We start from the raw sequence: 18,595 nt of genomic DNA on the forward strand, positions 1-18,595 counted from the left end.
GATGAATCTGCAGGTCAGTGCCTACCTGGCCCTCATTAGGATTGCTCTTTAATGAAAAATGAATGAATAGTAACTCATATAAATTTATGCTAATGCTATTTAACCAAAATTCTCTTGATAGCAACCTTTCCCCCCCAGATTCATCCAGACAATTTATGACTATTCTTAACTTTTCTATTTTCATGAGGATACTTAAGTAGAAGCCTGCTGAGATTTTTTTAAAGCAGGTGTTCTCACATTTTGTTACTGCTTAGTAATTTTCATCCTAAGGATGAGGAACTGAGATTACTGCTTTAAAATCTTTTTTTTCCATCCCCCCAAATATTGCTGGCCACTTTGGAGTTCTTGTACTCTTGTCAGGCTGGCACTTATACAATCCCACCTATATTTTCACCTACACAGTTTTAATTTTGGTTGCAGACCAACACACACGTCTGAATGAATTTCCCTTTCTCAAAAACAAAAAGTATACATGGGAATAGAATAAAGTAGTTATTTGCATTTAATTGGTAACATATCAGGACTATTTCTGTACCCTTTGGCTCTTGTTGCACTGTTCCTTTAAACTTTGTGAGTATGATGTCACTGTGAGCTTTGAAGGCACTTTTGGAGAGAGACAGTGTGAGAGGTTGGAATCAGAGTTGGTTCAGTGTTAAGGCTGCTGAAAGTTGTCAAAGAAACAAACTACTGCTCAACTGCAGTCACTCTGGGACACTGTGGGATGTGGAAAAAAACAGGCTGAAAGAGACATATTCAGATTCTCTTCTGTTGCTTGCTTGGTGCTGAAGGAGCTGAATGTGAACTGCAAACTGCCCAAAGAATAAATTTACAGGACTTCTTTTTTAAAAAATATATTATGGGCAGCCTTCAGTTGGATGATTTTATAGCTGGATGGGTAGGAGGTAAGTGACCCTTGTGGGGTACTGTGAAAAGGCAGCAGAGGAATATTATAGAAGGGACACATCTTTAGCTGAATACTAGTTAACTCTGATCTTAATTGATGGTGCACATGACATTCTAGGTATGTATTCCATGTATGTGTAATATATCCCACTTTTTTAAAAAAATTAATCAGTATTGGCAGCTTCATAAAGTTTTATCTGCTTGTTATGAATATAAAGCCCTGAGTGTGTGTGCATCAAAGGTAGCATACCCACACCAGAGGTAATGGTTCAGGAAAAAATGTGTAACTCTGAATGAAATACCATGATTCAAGAAGCATTTTCTAAGTCAATTTAGCTATGGAGACAGAGTCTGATGTTTAGACAGCTGGGACATTACAATGGCCAGTCAAAATGCACGGTTCATCCACTCCCTTGCACTTCATGAACTCCAGTTTTCTGACTGAAGATCCTGATAAGAATATATGGACAATTGCCAGCACTTTCAGTTCCCTTTACTACCAGTTCTCTGCGTATGGACAAAGAGCCTGATCTCCCCACCCCCTATTCTTGTTGGGTTGGATCCAGAGATTTGTGAATGGGGTGCTCTGAGGTCCTGCAAAAAAAGAGATGGTTTCCACTGCTTTCCCCTTCCCCTGTAGCCCTTTGTGCTCCACCAAAATCTGCTCTGGAGATCTGGGGAAAACACAAATAACAATGGATTAGATCCAGAGATCCTGTAAGCAGATTTCCACTCATGGAATATTCCCATCGATAGCAAGGGGAAAGTAACTTTTCTGAATTCATCCCCCTGCAGCCTCCTTTCTGAAAACCCGTGGGAGCTAGTGCAGGGCATTTGGAGCAGAAATCAGTGAAAATTGCATCTTCCCCTTCTAACTGAGAGAGCTTCTATTGGACCAAAGGCAGCTTTGAAAATGGAATGGGCCCTTCCATGAATCAAAGAACTGTTTTTGCAAATGGAAGGACTCTGCTGGATTCAGTCCCATGTCTTTTGCTGGGTTTCTGTTGGTAACTCATAGACAATACTTGCCACAATTGACCAGTAATAATTCATGAGCAAATACACATACACACATAGGATTCAAAGACGGATGCTGTGTTGACAGCACTAGAGTGTACAGTGATGGGTGAATTCTCTTCAGCTCAATTCAGAATTTCATCAATATTTACAAGCTGCCTGAGCAAGCTTTTGGAAAAACCTGAAAACGTGTATTACAGGTGCTGTATGCATGTCAGGAGATGACCTTGTGATATATGATGATGATGTTTGCCATACATCTGGGCTTCCCTGCCCACCGAAATCTCAGACAGACAATTTGCTGGAAGTTTTGTAAAGCAATCCAAATGAAATATTCCAGGCAGGACAAGTTAATTTCTGTTCTTTTTTTAACGGAAGGAATATTCATACAAATAGTTACTTCTTAATGAGCTCTTAATGCATGTCAGAGCTTGCGATTAAGCTGAAGAAGGAAGGACCATAGCTAAGTGGTAGCAGAGAATCCAGTTTGCAGGCAGAAGGTGCCAAGTTCAACCCCTGGCATCTCCAGGTAGGGCTGGTAATATCTCCTGTGAAACCCTGCAGAGCTGCTGCCAATCAGTGTAGACAGTACTGAGCTAGACTGACCAGTAGTCTGACTTGGTAATAAGGCAGCTTCATATATTCCTCAGAAGAGGAGGAATCAGAAAAACTTAATTTTTTTAGTAGAAAGGGCATATTGGCTAGTATGCGATAGTGTCCCTCCAATGACGGAAAGCAGATGATGATGATCTAGCAGAGGCTTCTATAAGCTGAATGGGGGAAGGAAAGCAATTTTTGCATATCTCCTCTCCTCCCTACTTTCCCTATCCCCCTCCAAATCTGCCCAGAAGGCTTGGAGGGCCTTTGAACCATGTGAGAGGTGGAACAGGGAGCTGCAGAGGTGTAGGGTAAATTGGCATCAATATTTTCCCGTCCTGTTCCATTGATGGAGCCTCTGGTGGATTAAAGACCCTTCCTTTAGCAAGGAACAGCATTAAATACAACAAATCTATTCCTGAACTTTTGTTCATGTGGCTAAGGGAAGTTCAAATAAGATCTTTCTTTAACCACAGGGTATTGTGGTTTTCTCCAGAAAAGACAGCAAAAAAAGTTCTGTGATTGCCTTACAAGGCTTCCTTGAACCTGATCTTCCTTTTAGTCCAAAATGGGGGGAGGGGGAGAAACATACCCCTGCATGTAAAGCTTGTGTTAACAATACAGAAGTAATGCCCACCTTTCCAAATAACCATCCTGCCTATAGGTCTAACAAAAGCCATGTATGTACAAGTAGTTACGTTACTGAAACTTGCTTTACATCATGAACGCCTTTTGGCTTTCGTACTGCTCTCGTTGACTTTGGTAGTTACAGTTTGGGAGAACAAGAACGTTGAGGGCCTCAAATGATGTCTGTAGTACTCCAAGCTTCTTTGTACTGTCTGAAGCAGAGTTTGCTCATCTTTCCCCAGTGTGCAATGTGAGAGCTGCCTCTACATCTGGCACTCACATGTTCATTATGGAGATGATGGAAAGATTCTGTTTCAGATATTACAATGAAGCAGAGAACAGGGAGTATAAGTGAGTCATGCTTCCTGACACCTTCTCCACCAAGCCATAAGACTCTAAGGCATCCTGAGAGATGACTTATAGAGAAGGAGGAGTGTATGGTCTACTTGTTTCTGTCTTTAAAACTGAGGAATATCCTTACTCTTCCTTAGACAGGCTTGCCAGGTCTCAGGGTTTGACCTGGACATTCAGTGTTTGGCTCTCCTTCCCTGGCTTTTGAGAAGGCTTATAGCTTTTCCCGAGGCTCTCTCATAATCAGTTGTAACATCTGTCCCTCTTCATGATCTCAATGCTTGTGATCTCTTGATATTGACTGTTCACGTCTTCCTGATTTTAAGAGATGCAAAAATGTATAGCAGTAGTTCTAACGAGGGATGGAAGGAACTTTCAGTTTCAGTTCTCACCGTTTCTCATTTTCCTGATTTTAAATTCAGTTCTTCAGATTTCTGCAGCAATTTGCAATTTTTTTAAAAAAAAATCCCCAAGAAAATTGTTCAGCATTTTAGTGTGAATTTCTCCTACTAAATACATTTTGTCTGAAGTTTTGACTAATTTACATATTTCTACAAGCAATTTCTCCGGATATAATGCATTTTTGTATGTTATTTGCACTAACATATCTCTTTTTATGCACATTTCCCCCTGATATATGGGTTTTTATAACATTGGTTGGTTGGAGAACTACATCTCAAAATTTGGATAGGTGCAAGTTTTGAAGGATGGCTGTGTTTTGGTTCTCATATTGTTTCAGAAAGTGCAAATTTGATAAATCTGGATTTAAGTGCAAACTGAATTGAATTTCTCCCCCATCCCTAGTTGTAACCCAGTCCCTTTCAGGAGAAACTAAGGAGACGGTCACTTATTGTTATTTACAGAGTAAGAGCTCAGGAGTGGGGACGTCCCTGTTCCACATCCAGAGAAATGTCTTAGATCTCCCTGAGGGGCTACAATAATGACCTTTGGTGTGCCAGCAGTGAGCTTAGGAGAAGTTTGGGGATGGGAAGATTGAATGCAGATGTTCCAGGCAACTGGAGAAGTTACTGTCCTGTTCAATTTATTAAGCACATGACTCAACCTATAGGAATGACAAATAGCAAAGCCAGTGACCCAGGGGCTCTAGTTTTGGTAATTAACTCTATTGCTTATTTTGCAAAATCCCTACTCTTTCCTATGCACCAAAGAATAGGACAAGTGGTTAGTAATCTGGGCCATTTTTCTCATTACCTCATCTCTAGGGTTATGGCTGGTCCACTCAAGATACCTGTGTTGCTGCAGCGACACTCCCAAAATATTTTGCTTTGGAGGAAAAATTCTTGCTCTATCCTGTCTTTAGGAGCAACACTAACTGACAGTTTGCTTAAGCATCTGTTTTGAAGTACAGTATTCCATAATTACTGTAATGATGCCTCTAGGAATTAGGAAGGACTCTGGAACTCCATGGATCGAGAATAAAGGGAATATGACTTTCATTTATCATTATATATTTTCTTCTGGGAGGGGGAAGGAGCATGCCATTTGTATTTCCTGCATCAGGTGCTGGAAAAATGCTCAGACTATCTCTGATTTAAGACTATATTAGAATTTAAGTATTTCACCTTTTAAGTCTCTTGGCATTGTCATAAGAGAGAAATTGAAATTATGGATTTTGTAATAAATCCAAGTACAGACTGCAGTCCCATACACACTTTCCTGGAGATAAGCCCCACTGAATTCAATGGGACTTACTTCTAACTAGATGTATATGGGATTGTGCTGTCAAAAATAGAAAAAGAAATGCAAGAAATTCAAGTCACTGTGTCAGATTTGGGAAGAAATTATATTGTAGCAATGGAAGTTAACAGTTAACATAAACAAGCTCTATGAAAGTATCTTACTGAATTTAGTTTTGGGGGGGGTAAAATTTCTATTTTTGCCTTGAAAGAGGTAAAGAAGGGTTGTTCTTGAAATTATAGCCTAATAGTATTCCTTAAGGGGATCAATCCATATTGAAATGTTCATGCAACATACTCTTCTGTTCTTGGGGTAATTCTTCAATTGGCAAATGTTCATTAGGCAAACACTGCAGCCAATATTCTTGGTATTATCCCCTAAGGGAGCACATTTCACGTCTACCAGTTTTGCCAGCTGATACTGTCTGCTGGCAGTCCCAGATATTATAGTAGTTGTTTATACTGTAAATCTATAAAATGGCAAGATAATTAATGCTAAGGAAAATGTAAATGACCTGTCATATTTACAGTAGAGGCAAGATCAGTTATAGTGAAGATTTATTAGCAGCAAATGTTGTTTACTCACATTACCAAAAATAAACATCTCCAGTTGCACTACATGTACACATGATAGAGGTTTGTCTGCCTTGCACGTTATCTCATTAGTAAATGCACAGCATGTTTACAATGCTAAAAAGATAATGTATCTAAGAGGAGGCTCCTAGGTTACAAATAAGTATACAAATGCTGTTGGATGTTTTCTTTCTTTCTGGTGAGTACAGTATTAGGGCTTTCATGGCAGCTAAGTGAGGGATGATAGAAGCCTTTAATAATTAGAATAATTTCAGAACACCTCCTTGATCTATTTGGCATCGACAATAGCGTCTTTGGTACTCTTCCCCCTCCTCCGAACTTCCAGAGAAAATGCTGCTTTGTATTGGCATGCAATTCCTTCTGGGTGCTTATGCAGTGACCAACTATGGTTCACATTGTTTTTTCAGTTTGCATAATTCTGCTGGTGGGAGCTCACTAGGCAGTTACAAAACAGAGAGGGATGTGGTTAGTTCAGATGGTAAAACCTACCATGCCTTGAGGTAAACAGCAAAACACAACAAAGAAAGAGTCTTTTTTTAAATTGCTTGCTTGTCCTGCAATTGCTTTATTTTAATTTCCAGGAGCTGCGGCTGTAATTGTGGGACATCCTCTGGACACAGTAAAGGTAAATAGTGTTTTTTTTGTTTTTTGTTTTTAAATCCGATTAATATATACAAATGGACAAGAAATCATGTTAGGGAAAACAAGGGTACTTTCTGCAGTGAGATGTTTTGCATACACAATTAATGCAATTTAGAACAATATAAAGGATGTACATGTCTTTTCCTTTTTCTGGACTGTGTTCAATAATCTACTATATATTTTAGATGGTTGTTTGTCCACTCACTATGCATTTGGACACCTCTGAAGATATCATAAGCATAATGGTTCCTGAGATCAAGGAGTAGGCTTACGTCCGTTTGGATACAATTGAATGCCATTTTGAATCAAGATGGTGGTCTGGGCCTTTCAAAACTGCATTGATTTTAACCACTGATTTCAAAACTGTGCTGATGTTTTTGTTTCTTAGAATTCACAAGCAATGCCAGGTGCAAGGCTGCTAGTATATTATATTTCTCTTGTGTAATACTACCGGAGATCTTTAAAGATATTTTAAAATTAAGACAAAACTGTGATTCTCTTTCCTTGGAGTGACTGAAAACTATTGCTAATTTAGAGTATGGAAAAAGATACTTATTTTTTTAATATTTCAAGTCAACAATAGCACAGTGGGGAGGAGAGCCTGGCTGGGAGTCCAGAGTCTGTGAATTCAAATCCCCACTCGTGTCTCCTGGGTGTAAAGGGCCAGCTAAAGTTCACCCCACAGTGAGTGGCTCAGGGGTTACGTGCCCTGCCACCTGTGCAGTCGTGGGCAAGCTGCATAGTCCAAAGGAGCCCAGTTGCCCACCAGCTGGCAATTGTGGACAAGGAAGGGGCTGGCTTGTGCAGCTGTGGCAAGCTGAGCAGGCCCTAGCCAGCTGGGGAAGACTAGCCGCAGAGGGAGGCAATGGTAACCCCCCTCTGAATACCGCCTACCATGAAATCCCTATTCGTAGGGTAGCCATAAGTTGGGATCAACTTGAAGGCAGTCCATTTCCATTTTTAACAATAATGAATGATATGAGAGGGTTTTGCTTTCTAATCCAAAGGTTTCCTAATGATTGTGAGAGCAGGAGCTGGCTCATTTGATGTGACTCTAATACCCAACGTATTTTGCTAATCTTTGTACATACTTCAACTCAAGGGAAGAGAACCTTAAAGATCAAAGAACAAAAGACAGACTTGATATAAGGAGAAATGGATACCACTTGTAATATTATTACATAACTTGCAAACTATAAGGATGGAGTTTATAAATTATCATCATGTTGTTTTAGTATTATCCTCTATTGCCATGATGGCTATAAATCAGAGATGGGAAACCTGTGGCCCTCCAGATGTTGTTGGACTACAACTCCCATCAACCCCAGTCAGCATAGCCAATGGTCAGGGAAGATGGGAGTTGTAATCCAACTACATCTGGAGGGCCACAGGTTCCCCATCCTTGCTATAAATAAGTGATTTTATACTGATTTCACAAGGACAAACTAAAACATAGAACATTTTTGGAAAATTAAGAAATAAATTGATTCAACAGTCACAAAAATTATATTCTTAGCAAAATTAGATCATTAGATACCTTCCATTAGGTCATCTCCTTTCATAAAATGGTTTTCCTTTGTTGAACCCTAGGACCAGAGGTTCCATGTTCTGCCCTGTGGGGCTAAATGTTATATATTTGCTCATGTAATAGGCAACCAACTACATTGACAAAATAACTGTAATAGACAGGAAGATTTGTTTCACACAGGGCAGAGGTAAGTTGCAGGAGTCTGTGTGTTTTATGCATGGAAGAAAGTTAGCCCTTTTGTCCTGTTTCTAAAATGTGAGTCAGGAATGATAGTCTATGTCATATATTGGAAGCTGGCTTGTAATTTGAAACTTGTAGCTGATTCATTTGGGGGATCCTTTTAAGGATGTGGTGCATTTTTTTGTTTTGTTTCTATAGTTTGAAAATATCCAAAGAGAAGTCATTGTGACTGCAGAATTCACCATCAGAGATCCATCTCCTGATTTATCATGCTTCCACAAACAATCTTTTGGATTTGTCATAGTGCAACTAAAGGACCACTTTGATGCATGCTCATGACACTGAAGATTGAAAAAAACACCAACTGGCAATGTGTGAATCAGCCCTAAGATTGGAATGGGAGCCTATTCACCCTAGTTTACAGTCTTGTATGATGCATAAGATGCTGCCTATTGTTACAGGCAGGATATTGCAAGAAAGTGCTCCAATCTAAGACTTGCTGTGTTCCCATGAACAGAGTTGTGGCTGTGTATGCTTGGAGGGTTTTATAGCAAGAGGAGTCAAAGTACAGTGTTTGGTTGAATGCATCCCCCTTCCTGTAGTAGCTGTGCCAGGACATTAGTCGCATTTGTGTATTTACAATTTGTTGTGCTGTTCATGAATTTCTCTGGAAGTATTGAAGGAATATGTGCTTCCCAGTTCTGGCAAATGGATTGTTTTACTGTCATTGCTGGTGGTGCGTGCTGTAAGCCAACAGCAGATCTTGTGGGAACATTTTTGCTACGTTTTCTACATTTGCTTGAGCACAGCCAAGAAACAAGCAACGCATCTTTCAATACTTAAAAGACAACTGTCAGACTGGCACCTTCTTTGCCCTTGGATCTGGATGCAGCTTGAGAATATCAACTAGGCAGCTTTGTTACATTTCCAAATCGGGGGGGGGGGAGGGAAAGGTCTTAAATAGAATTAAGAAGTGGAGTCATAGAGTAGTTCAGTATTTACTGATGAACATAGTAAAGGCGCATCCTGAAGAATAAGGGAGTGAGAATGTGAAATCGTGCTGAATGGCTGAATGTATTGAATGGGGATTATGTTCCAGTACATCAGGTCTCTTCAAACCAATCATGTTCATGTAGACCATGCTCAGAGTGAGGACTTTGACTTGCTACAAAACTTTGAACCCAATGAGAGATCTGCCAGCCAGAGCTGATTTCAGTGAACAAGAAATTAATGTGATGGTCAATGAATAAAAGGAATTTGGAAGGTAGTTTAAGCATGACCTGGTTTGATTGCTCCTGAAGGTTAGGTCTGTGTATGGGTAAGAATGGGATTCCGTGTTCACATAATGCTAGCCACAGACACTTACTGCACCCTAGTTTTCAACAAATCCTTGGAAAACAAATCTGTTTCCTAAACGATATGTTATAATTATCCAAGCAGATAATAAAATAAAGAAGTGAACAAGTAAAAAATGGTGATAAATTCCACATGTGTTCTTTCTTTCTTTCTTTCTTTCTTTCTTTCTTTCTTTCTTTCTTTCTTTTTCGCATTTGTCTGAAGGCAGTAATTAGCATTTAAATTCCTTTTAGAATGCCAGACAATTTCCCATACTGATGGGTCTGTAATAAGATTCCTCCTCAGAAAAATACAGGATCCCCCCGCCCTGTTTTTGCACTCATTTGTCAGACTCATTTGTCTCCTAAAGTGCAGCAGTATACAAATAAAGCTAAGTGGTTAGTATATTTTACCCAGTGAAACTGGCCTGCTACTAATAAGACCTATTGGTGGATTTTCTTTCTATAGGTGGATGAACAATTTCTTTTATTTATTTGACACTTTAAAATCCCATGTTCCTCTAGGGAGTTCAGTGTGTCTACAAAGAACATGCACTCTAAGTGGCTACCAGGCAGCTCCCAGTCAGGCCTGTGTCTGCTTATGGGATGTCATCAGGCACATTTTGGTCTTTCTTAGGCTGAACCCATTTGAACCAAGTCATTTCCACTGATTCAGCTCACCACATGGAGCCCACATGACACTGCACAGCCTGCCTTTATCCTCTTGCCTAACTGTAGATTGCAGATACGGGGACTTACAGCTTTGTATTGGTTGTGCAGCACATACAGGAACCCTGTATCACTTTCTACCTTCTATTCTCAAGTATGGGTTCCAGAACTGCCAGGTTTGCATTCATGCACAGAATTTGTCTCCAGCTTAGATCAGCATCCACCACTCAGAATGGGGTTTTCTTTTTCTGAACTTTTCAGGGAAATGGAGCCTCACAACTTTAGGAGCAAAGATAGTCCATTCATTCTTGCAGTTAAAACAAATTCTGGAAGCCTAGACCATTTCTTGGCCGCATACATCCAATTTATTTATTTGTGCAAGAGAGTAATTATTTGTTCTCCAGGGAATTACAAGGAGGATAGGTGCGGTGGAGCAGAAACTACATGTCTAAAGACATGGAGTATTGGATCAAGATGTCTGCATGGGTACAAGCTTAGAGTGTAATATGCACATCAAAACATAAGTGAAGTCGTTTCTATGGAAGTAAAATCTAATATAATTACCCCAGTGGAAAACTGTGTGGAAAAAATATGGTTCCCCCAAATTCTGTATAATCTACTGGATTCTATAGTAGCAGTAGTGATATTCTGTCATTTGTAACAGAAATACATATTTACCTGCCCCCAATCCTGTAACATAACCATTATGATGGCTGGATAGATGAACTGGGGAAAAATGTATATTGGCTTCCCATCGGCATCTGTTTGGCCACTGTGAGAAGAGGATGCTGGATTAGATGGGCCATTGGCCTGATCCAGTAGGCTCTTCTTATGTTCTTATGCTTCAGTGTATATTATTCCAAGAAGAATTTTCAGAGCTGACAACAACAAGAAGGCTGGGAGTGGCTGGTTTGATCCCCTCTAACAGTCCTACATAAGACTCAGGGTTCTTGTTTTCTATATTCAAAATATGTTGGCAATGACAATAGAGAACTTTAGATATCATAGTGTGGTTTATATCTGTCTCTGGCAATGAAAAAGCTGGACATAAAGCACATTTTTTTTCTTTTGCCATGTGTCTTGTTGTTTCTTTGGAACAAAGCAAGAATGATCATCAAATAAAAGTGGACATTGTTTGTAAAGCATGTGCTCTAGTCCAATTGGAAATGTATTATTTCCATTCAATTTTATATCTGTGTTCTTCTGCAGACTCGCTTACAAGCCGGACAAGGCTATGGAAACACATTTAAATGTGTCCTCACTGTCTACAGAAATGAAGCTGTAAGTATTTTATTTTGTCAGAAAAGAGCGCAACTTGCTTGATTTGAGGAGGCCCTCACTTTAGTACCTTTTGATATATCTCTCCTAGTGACCCTCCTGCCATGGCAGACTTATCTGATGGTTGATTCCCTGGAGGTTAGTCCATAAGGGCAGACAGGGCTCTGCCCCATCAACTTCAGCCAGCCCCCACTTCCCTGCCTTCTTGCTTATATCCAGTCCAGGGAATGGCACTGGCTGTCAGCTTCCTCCTCTTCAGTCTCAGTGTTGCCCTTGTACAACTGATCAGGGAGGAGGATGGGGACAAAACTAGAATTACTTGGCTCTGCCTGTTATTGGCCCTGGCTCCACCTACTGTTGAGTTCCTTACCACCAGTCCCAATGGGCACTATCCACTGCTGGGAGGGTGGTCGTGGCTGGCAGCAGCAATGGTGATCAGAATATCAGAAAAGGGTACTGAGGCCAGACCTCAGTTGACCAAGGATGCCAGGTACTGACACTGTCTGTGGAATATGCAACACTAGATGGATCAATGATCTAACTTGGTGAAAAGCAACCTCATAGATTCACATTTTCCTATGCATACAGGATAAATTTCCTCTTTCAACAAGCCTTTTAATTTGAGACCTATCCCAGTCTGCGTCTGTGTTAGAATTGCTTGTTAATATGTGGTTTTTTAATAATGTTTTAACCATTTTTTAAAAGATGCTTTTAAAGCTTTTTAAAAATGTTTTTAACGTTTTAATGTATTTTAAGGTCTGTTTTTATGATGTTTTAAAGTGTTTTTAGCGCTTCTGTTTGCCGCCCTGGGCTCTTGCTGGGAGGAAGGGCGGCATATAAATCAAATAATAAATAAATAAATAAATAAATAAATTTCTTATGCTGGATGCCTTGATAGCATCTGGTAATGAACAGTAAAGGCGGTAGCTTCAATAATTTGCCATGCAGGTCTTTGTCTTTATACATGGTGGCCACAATCTAAAACTCTGGCCACAATCCAGAGTTGAAAAGTTAGTAAAAGAGTAAGGGACAATGTGTACTAAAATTATAAAGAAATCTACTGTACTGAGCAGGAATATATTTTAAATGTAAAGCTACAATATATACTTGACTGTATAGGATATATACAGAAGTACTGAAAGGAAAACCAACTGTCCCCAAAACCAACTGGCCTGGGCTTTGAGATTGGCTGTGGAGGCCCTGCTCACGTTCCCACTAATGGGCTTGGCACACAGTTCACTGACTCAAGATGAGGCCTTCTTGGAGGCAGCACCCGAATGTAGAATTCCCTTCCTGAGGAAGCAAGATGGTCCCCCTTACTATCAAGTAACAATATTTTTGTTTGCTCAGGCTTTGGAGATATTATTTTTGCCCTGGGTCTTAACAGTGTTAATATTGTGCTTCTGTATAACATTTTTACTTAAGTTGAGCTGTTTTTAAATGTTTTTAGTTATTGTGTACAATTGCTGTAATTATTCTGTTGATCACCATCAAAAGGAAGGGCAGTATATTATTATTATTACTGTTATTTTTATTATTACTATTATTATTATCATCATCATCATTGTCCTAGTAACACTGTGATATTAAAGTTTTCTTAGAGGAGCAATGAAATCCATTCTTATTTACATCCAACTTTATTTCATCTGCAGTTTGCCGGGTTCTTCAAGGGAATGTCTTTTCCGCTAGTTAGCATTGCTATCTACAACTCGGTGGTATTTGGTGTCTTTAGCAATATCCAAAGGCTCATTAGCCAACAACACTATGGAAATCCTCACCATCCTCCAGCACTCGTGGACTTGGCTTTAGCAAGCATGGTAGCAGGGGCCTTTTCGGTAGGAATTGGTGGTCCAGTTGAACTGGTAAAGATAAGGCTACAGATGCAGACACAAACTTTTCTTGCAGGTAAAAAAATCCAGTGTTTCTTTGATTTTTAAAAATCTTCCATGATTGTGTGTGTCTCATTTATGTTTTATTCTACTTTATAATGGTATGCCAGTTTTGTTATAGGTAAATATATGAGCAACTTACATGGGAGAACCCTGTACATAATTGTATGCAGAATCACCACCTAAACTAAAGACACTGCCTCTAGATAGTCAACCTAATAATTAAAAGAAAATGTTTGACAGCATTCACTATTAGCCCATGTGTTTGCTACAGATAGGTTATAGTTACGGTGCCTCTCTGTATCCTTGAAGGACTTAGCATTCAGTCTTCTTTTTCTTAATATAAGGACATAACCCCAAACATTTAGATTTAGTTAGCTTTTTTAGTTGGCTTTAGTTTTAGCTTTTTTAGTTGGCTTTAGTTCAAGCCAATTATTCAAGGAAGGAAGGAAGCAACTTTTGGTGCATGCAGCACTACTATCTCTTGTCCACTATAGGCTATAAAAACCAGTATGACTTTCCCAGCAGTGGATGACACTGGGGGGCAGCAGCATTCCCCTGACCTCTGATTGGTTGTGTCCCTGCTGCTTACTTGGTGGAAGTGGAGGGGTCAAGTCAGTGGTAGTGAGGTCAGCATAGTGCAAATGCAGCAGTGGGAGCACCAGATTGGCTCTGCTGGTACATTTGCACCAGGGAAGTAGATTCACATATACTTTTATTCAGAGCTTGGAAAAGTTACTTTTTTGAACTACAACTCCCATCAGCCCAATCCAGTGGCCATGCTGGCTGGGGCTGATGGGAGTTGTAGTTCAAAAAAGTAACTTTTCCAAGCTCTGCTTGTATTTGTATGTATAGATTAATGGTAGCCAAGGTGGTGTCTTCCAGATATTGCTGGACTATAATTCCCGTTATCCCTGATCATTGCCTTGCTGGCTGGAGCTGATGGGAGTTGGAGGCCAATAATGGCTGGAAGACATCTGGATGGCTCCCCTAGTATAGATTATCTTCCATGAAAGAATGGAGTAGCCTATGCATGCCACCAAACCTCTGTTGTGTGAATTTGTCATGTATTTCCAGCAGAATGTATCTAATGCACCTGTCCAATATTGTGGCCATGTTAGGACATATTATGTCCTATTAATACATATTATGGTTTTAAAAAGCAAGATATAGATAAGCCTTTTGCCTTTGCTCTTCCCTTTGCAGTGCAAACAGTCATGCAAATAATCAAACCAGAAAGCCTCTGTTTAACCGTAGTCTCCTGTTTCATCCAAAGTGGAAAACTATGGTTTCCAGTTTCAGAACAAGCCTGTATATTAAACAACAGTTTGAGGCTGATTTAATGTCCTGGCTTGTTCTAAACCTGAAAGCTAACTACAGTTTCCTTAGTTCAGGCAAAATGGAAAATGACAGTTTAATTAGAGACTTCTTTGTGAAATCATGGCTTGCATGAAGGGATGAATGGAGGAGCTATGTGCACAGCAAAACTCATTCATATTTTGGCTTATTAAGACAATGTATGATCATCTCAATGGGAGCAGTATCTTCAAACTGAGAATATCGTCATAAACTCCAGCTTACATCTGAGGCACTGAATTCTATACAGTGATGTGAAGGGAAAAACAATATATATGCTGCACTATATGCTGTTTCTAGGGCTGATTTTTTTTTTAAAGCCCTCTTCTGCTTGAATAGTGGAGGGAAAGCAAAATCTAAAATGGTTACGTACAGCAGGAAATTTATCATCAGAGAGAGAAGTAAAGACTAGCTTTCTTTCAAGACTGCAGTTTTTAGGTATGTAGTTAGTTGAGGTATGAGGGTGGGAAGAATTTTGGGTTGCACTAGAACATAGTTTTGAGACAGCTCCAAGATACTGAGTTTATTAAACAAGAGAACACCCGCAAAGAGTTTTTTTCACTGTACTGTGTGTTCCCAGATTTATAGAATGAACTGTATATAGTACAACTCTCATTTAGTATGGATGGACTAAAATAAGTGAAAAGATGCTTCTAACTGCATATTGCTAAACTCTTTGGCACACAAACATGTAAATACTGTTCAGGCAAACACCTGGCCAGAATCCTGACCTCAAATTATGTGAGGGGAAAGATACAGTGAACAGAAGCAATATTATGTGAGCTCATTCATTTTGCAAGCATGGAGAGAACTACTCTTTACTTTCAAATCTTAAGCAGAGAATTAAATTGCACAAGCATAAAAACAAAATTTTGCTATAGTATTTTATTTATAAAAGCAGAACACAGCTAAGAATCAAGTGGTTTCAAATAAGCTGTTAAGGATAGAGCATGAATATGGCTAAGAAAATCCAAATACACTAAACAGCTGATTTTGAAAAGTGAGCAATCATTAAACTGGTGGAATATAATCACAAAAGCTTTATGCGATTTTCCTTTCTTATTTTTCACTACACTCATTTGAGTTCACATTGCTGAGTCAGTTTTCTCCCAATGTAATATTAGGGAAGGATGCTTCCAAAAGTGTCCTATGGCCAAATGCACATCATGTTAGTCACATGTTTACATTGGTGTGCTTAATCTGACCAGTTTTACTGTAGAGAAAAAAGCAGTTTCGGGGGCACAAAAAGCAGCCCAAGAAAGGGTGATTTGCAGCAAAAAGAAAAAAGAAGAAAAAGAAGTGGTGCAGGACTGAAATGGGAGCATTTTCCAGATTTAGATTCTGTAATGCAGATTCTTTTTCTTCAGAAATAACAGCAGCCAGGTTAAGCACTCCTGTTTAGCATCAAGTATAGTTTGGTCCTTGAACTGCAAACCCAAACACCAGGGCCGGCACCAGTTTTGAAGCCCTCCACCCTCCCAGGATCATTCTGGTGCTCCCTGCACCAAAGTAAGCTTATCAGGGGACATATGGTGTATAGTAGTTCTTAGTCAGACAGGAAAAGATTGTAAAAATGAAAGAAGGGACAAAAAAGAAACAAATATGGAAAGCCAAATTCCCAGGAATTCTCTTGATGCTAACATTGTTTTTATTTGCTTCTACAGCCAACCTAAACCTGAAGCACAGAGCAACAGACTTTGCAGTACAGACTGCCTACAGAGGTCCAATTCACTGTGTTGGCACAATCCTTCAGCAGAAGGGTTTAGCAGGATTATACCGAGGTTCTGTTGCAATGCTTCTGAGGGATGTTCCAGGATATTGCTTCTACTTTATCCCTTACACATTTCTTTGTGAATGGATCACACCAGATAAATGCCTTTCTCCTAGTCCCTTTTCTGTGTGGATGGCTGGTGGCATTGCAGGTATGACCACTTCAGTTCTCCTTCACCAGAAATGATATCTAGGCTTGATTACATTTCAGCTAATTTACTCATGCCTAGAATTCTTTTTTTTCTTTTTTGTAGTGGTGGTGGCAGCAGCAGTGTGAACAGCAATAATACAGTAATACCTCAGTTATCCAGTCCTTCAGTAACAAAGCTCCTTTTAATGAAGGCTTTTTTTAGGTGAAACTGACCAGCTTTTCTTTGCTATGGATAAAGTTTCAAGTCCCTGCCTTTGCTTTAAAGTGAAACTGATCAGTCTGTGTCTTTGCTGGGCTATCAATAAACTGATAAGCCTCTGCCTTTGCTTTGCCAGGGTGAAACTGACAAGTCAGTATGTTTGCTTTGAGTTAAAGAGATGTGTTGCTTTCTCTCAGAGCTGGGGAGGATCCAATACGATTTGGGGGGGGGAGCTGTGGGTGCCAAGTAAGCACCCTTTAAAGCCCCTGCTAAAGCTGCCCGCAACACCTAGGAGTGAGTGTAGGAACGTATCCCTATTCTTTCCATGTTATTCCTACCTCTGGTACCAAAGTTTCTGTTAAAGAAGTAATGTCCAGGAAGACATCTACTTTTTCCACTGAGGTATTTCTGTAGTGGTGCTTTATGCTGAAAACCTATTGCATTTGTTTGTCACATGTTGCATCTAGGATTGCCATTATTTGAAAAAATATAATTTGGTCATTTATTATGCAAACCTGCACATTAGGCAGGGAGTGGCCCAGAAATGTTAGTTATTACCGTGCACTGCAGTGGGCCTCATGCTAGCTCCACTCAATAATGTGCACAGTCACTCTGCCTATGAGGGAGGAATTCCACATTCTGCATTAATTTATTATTAATAAATGATTATGATGATGTTTCATTTTTACCTTGTCTTTCAATAACAAATGCCTAGTTCCAAGCTCAGGGATTTCACTGCTCCTGTTGCCATGGTGCAGAAGCCTTCCTGAGCTATGCCCTGTTGGCTAGTTCAGGAGTTGTATAGCTGCCAAACATGTGACATTAAATGTGGTGTTAGATGAGGGGTTTTTTTTAATTGATCTGGTGGCTATTATTAGAATCAGAGCAGTCAGGAGGGGAGATTTAACTCTTCCTCCCAATGGTGATCCTGAAAAAAACCTGCTGTGGGGGCAGGGAGCTCCAATTAGCACCAGTGGAAACTTTTTTCAAAGGCTAAATAGCAGTGCCAGAGGCCAATTACCATCAAGAGCACAGTTGGGGAGAGAAGGGTTAAATCATTCCTCCTAGCATGCTGTTTTTTCCCATTAACCTTCCCTGCATTTACTACTATTTTTTAAAAAAATCCTAACTTTGGCTGCATTCCTAACTAATGAGGCATAACCATCATTTAATTCAGTAGGACTTCCTCCTGAAAAGACATGGTTAGGATTGCATTGTTAATTTCTAATGATGCATTTTGCATCACACACAGCCTTTGGGGGCTTCTAGTGCCCAGCGTTGGGACAAAAAATGTAGAGGAAGTTTCAAAAGCACACAGAAAACAGAGGTGCTTTTTGACTATACAAGTACAAAAACACAACTAAGGGTTGGTGTGTCTTGGCTCTAATCTCTCCACTGTACAGTTCTGTCCCCATCCACCCATCTCATAGCCTGTATTTTATCTTCTAACAGCATGTGTGAACCAGCACCTCCTCAAAGGGGAAGCCCTTTGACGCTTCCTAAAGCCATCATCAGTAAGCTCTCAGAATTGCCCTACATAGCCAAATTATCTCTTTTAACAAGTTTTGACCATGCTTTTCTTCAGGCTGGGCTTTCCCCCCACACTTTCAAAGGAACCATAAAGATTATTCTAATTTACACTGATGATTTCATTTTTCTTGTGTTCTCTTGACAATAGGAAGGATTCTTACATTAAGATAAAAGGAAGCAGGTAGTAAATACATTAACATACAAAATGCTTTTAGATTCAGATTCAGCAGAAATGCCATCCAATACCTGAAAACCATGGCAGACCTCTTTCCCAAGCAGCAGT

General features: G+C 39.8%; 1 protein-coding gene across 3 annotated transcripts in view; it reads left to right on the forward strand.

Annotated features, from left to right (window-relative positions):
* The first annotated feature begins 628 nt into the window (after positions 1-628).
* Positions 629-18,595, forward strand: part of SLC25A48 (solute carrier family 25 member 48) — a 41,684-nt gene continuing 23,717 nt past the window's right edge. For 2 of the 3 annotated variants that reach the window (XR_009761394.1, XM_061617181.1), the window contains exons 1-5: positions 629-902; positions 6,368-6,411; positions 11,349-11,420; positions 13,070-13,322; positions 16,327-16,584. Coding sequence is in view for 2 of the 3 variants with exons in the window: in XM_061617181.1 (XP_061473165.1) it covers positions 857-902; positions 6,368-6,411; positions 11,349-11,420; positions 13,070-13,322; positions 16,327-16,584 (673 nt within the window). In the remaining variant the exon portion in view is untranslated. The remainder of the gene's footprint in view (positions 903-6,367; positions 6,412-11,348; positions 11,421-13,069; positions 13,323-16,326; positions 16,585-18,595) is intronic. The other variant, XM_061617183.1, reaches the window with a different exon arrangement.

The sequence above is a fragment of the Rhineura floridana genome, chromosome 3 (assembly GCF_030035675.1).
Source record: "Rhineura floridana isolate rRhiFlo1 chromosome 3, rRhiFlo1.hap2, whole genome shotgun sequence".
Lineage (NCBI taxonomy): Eukaryota > Metazoa > Chordata > Lepidosauria > Squamata > Rhineuridae > Rhineura > Rhineura floridana.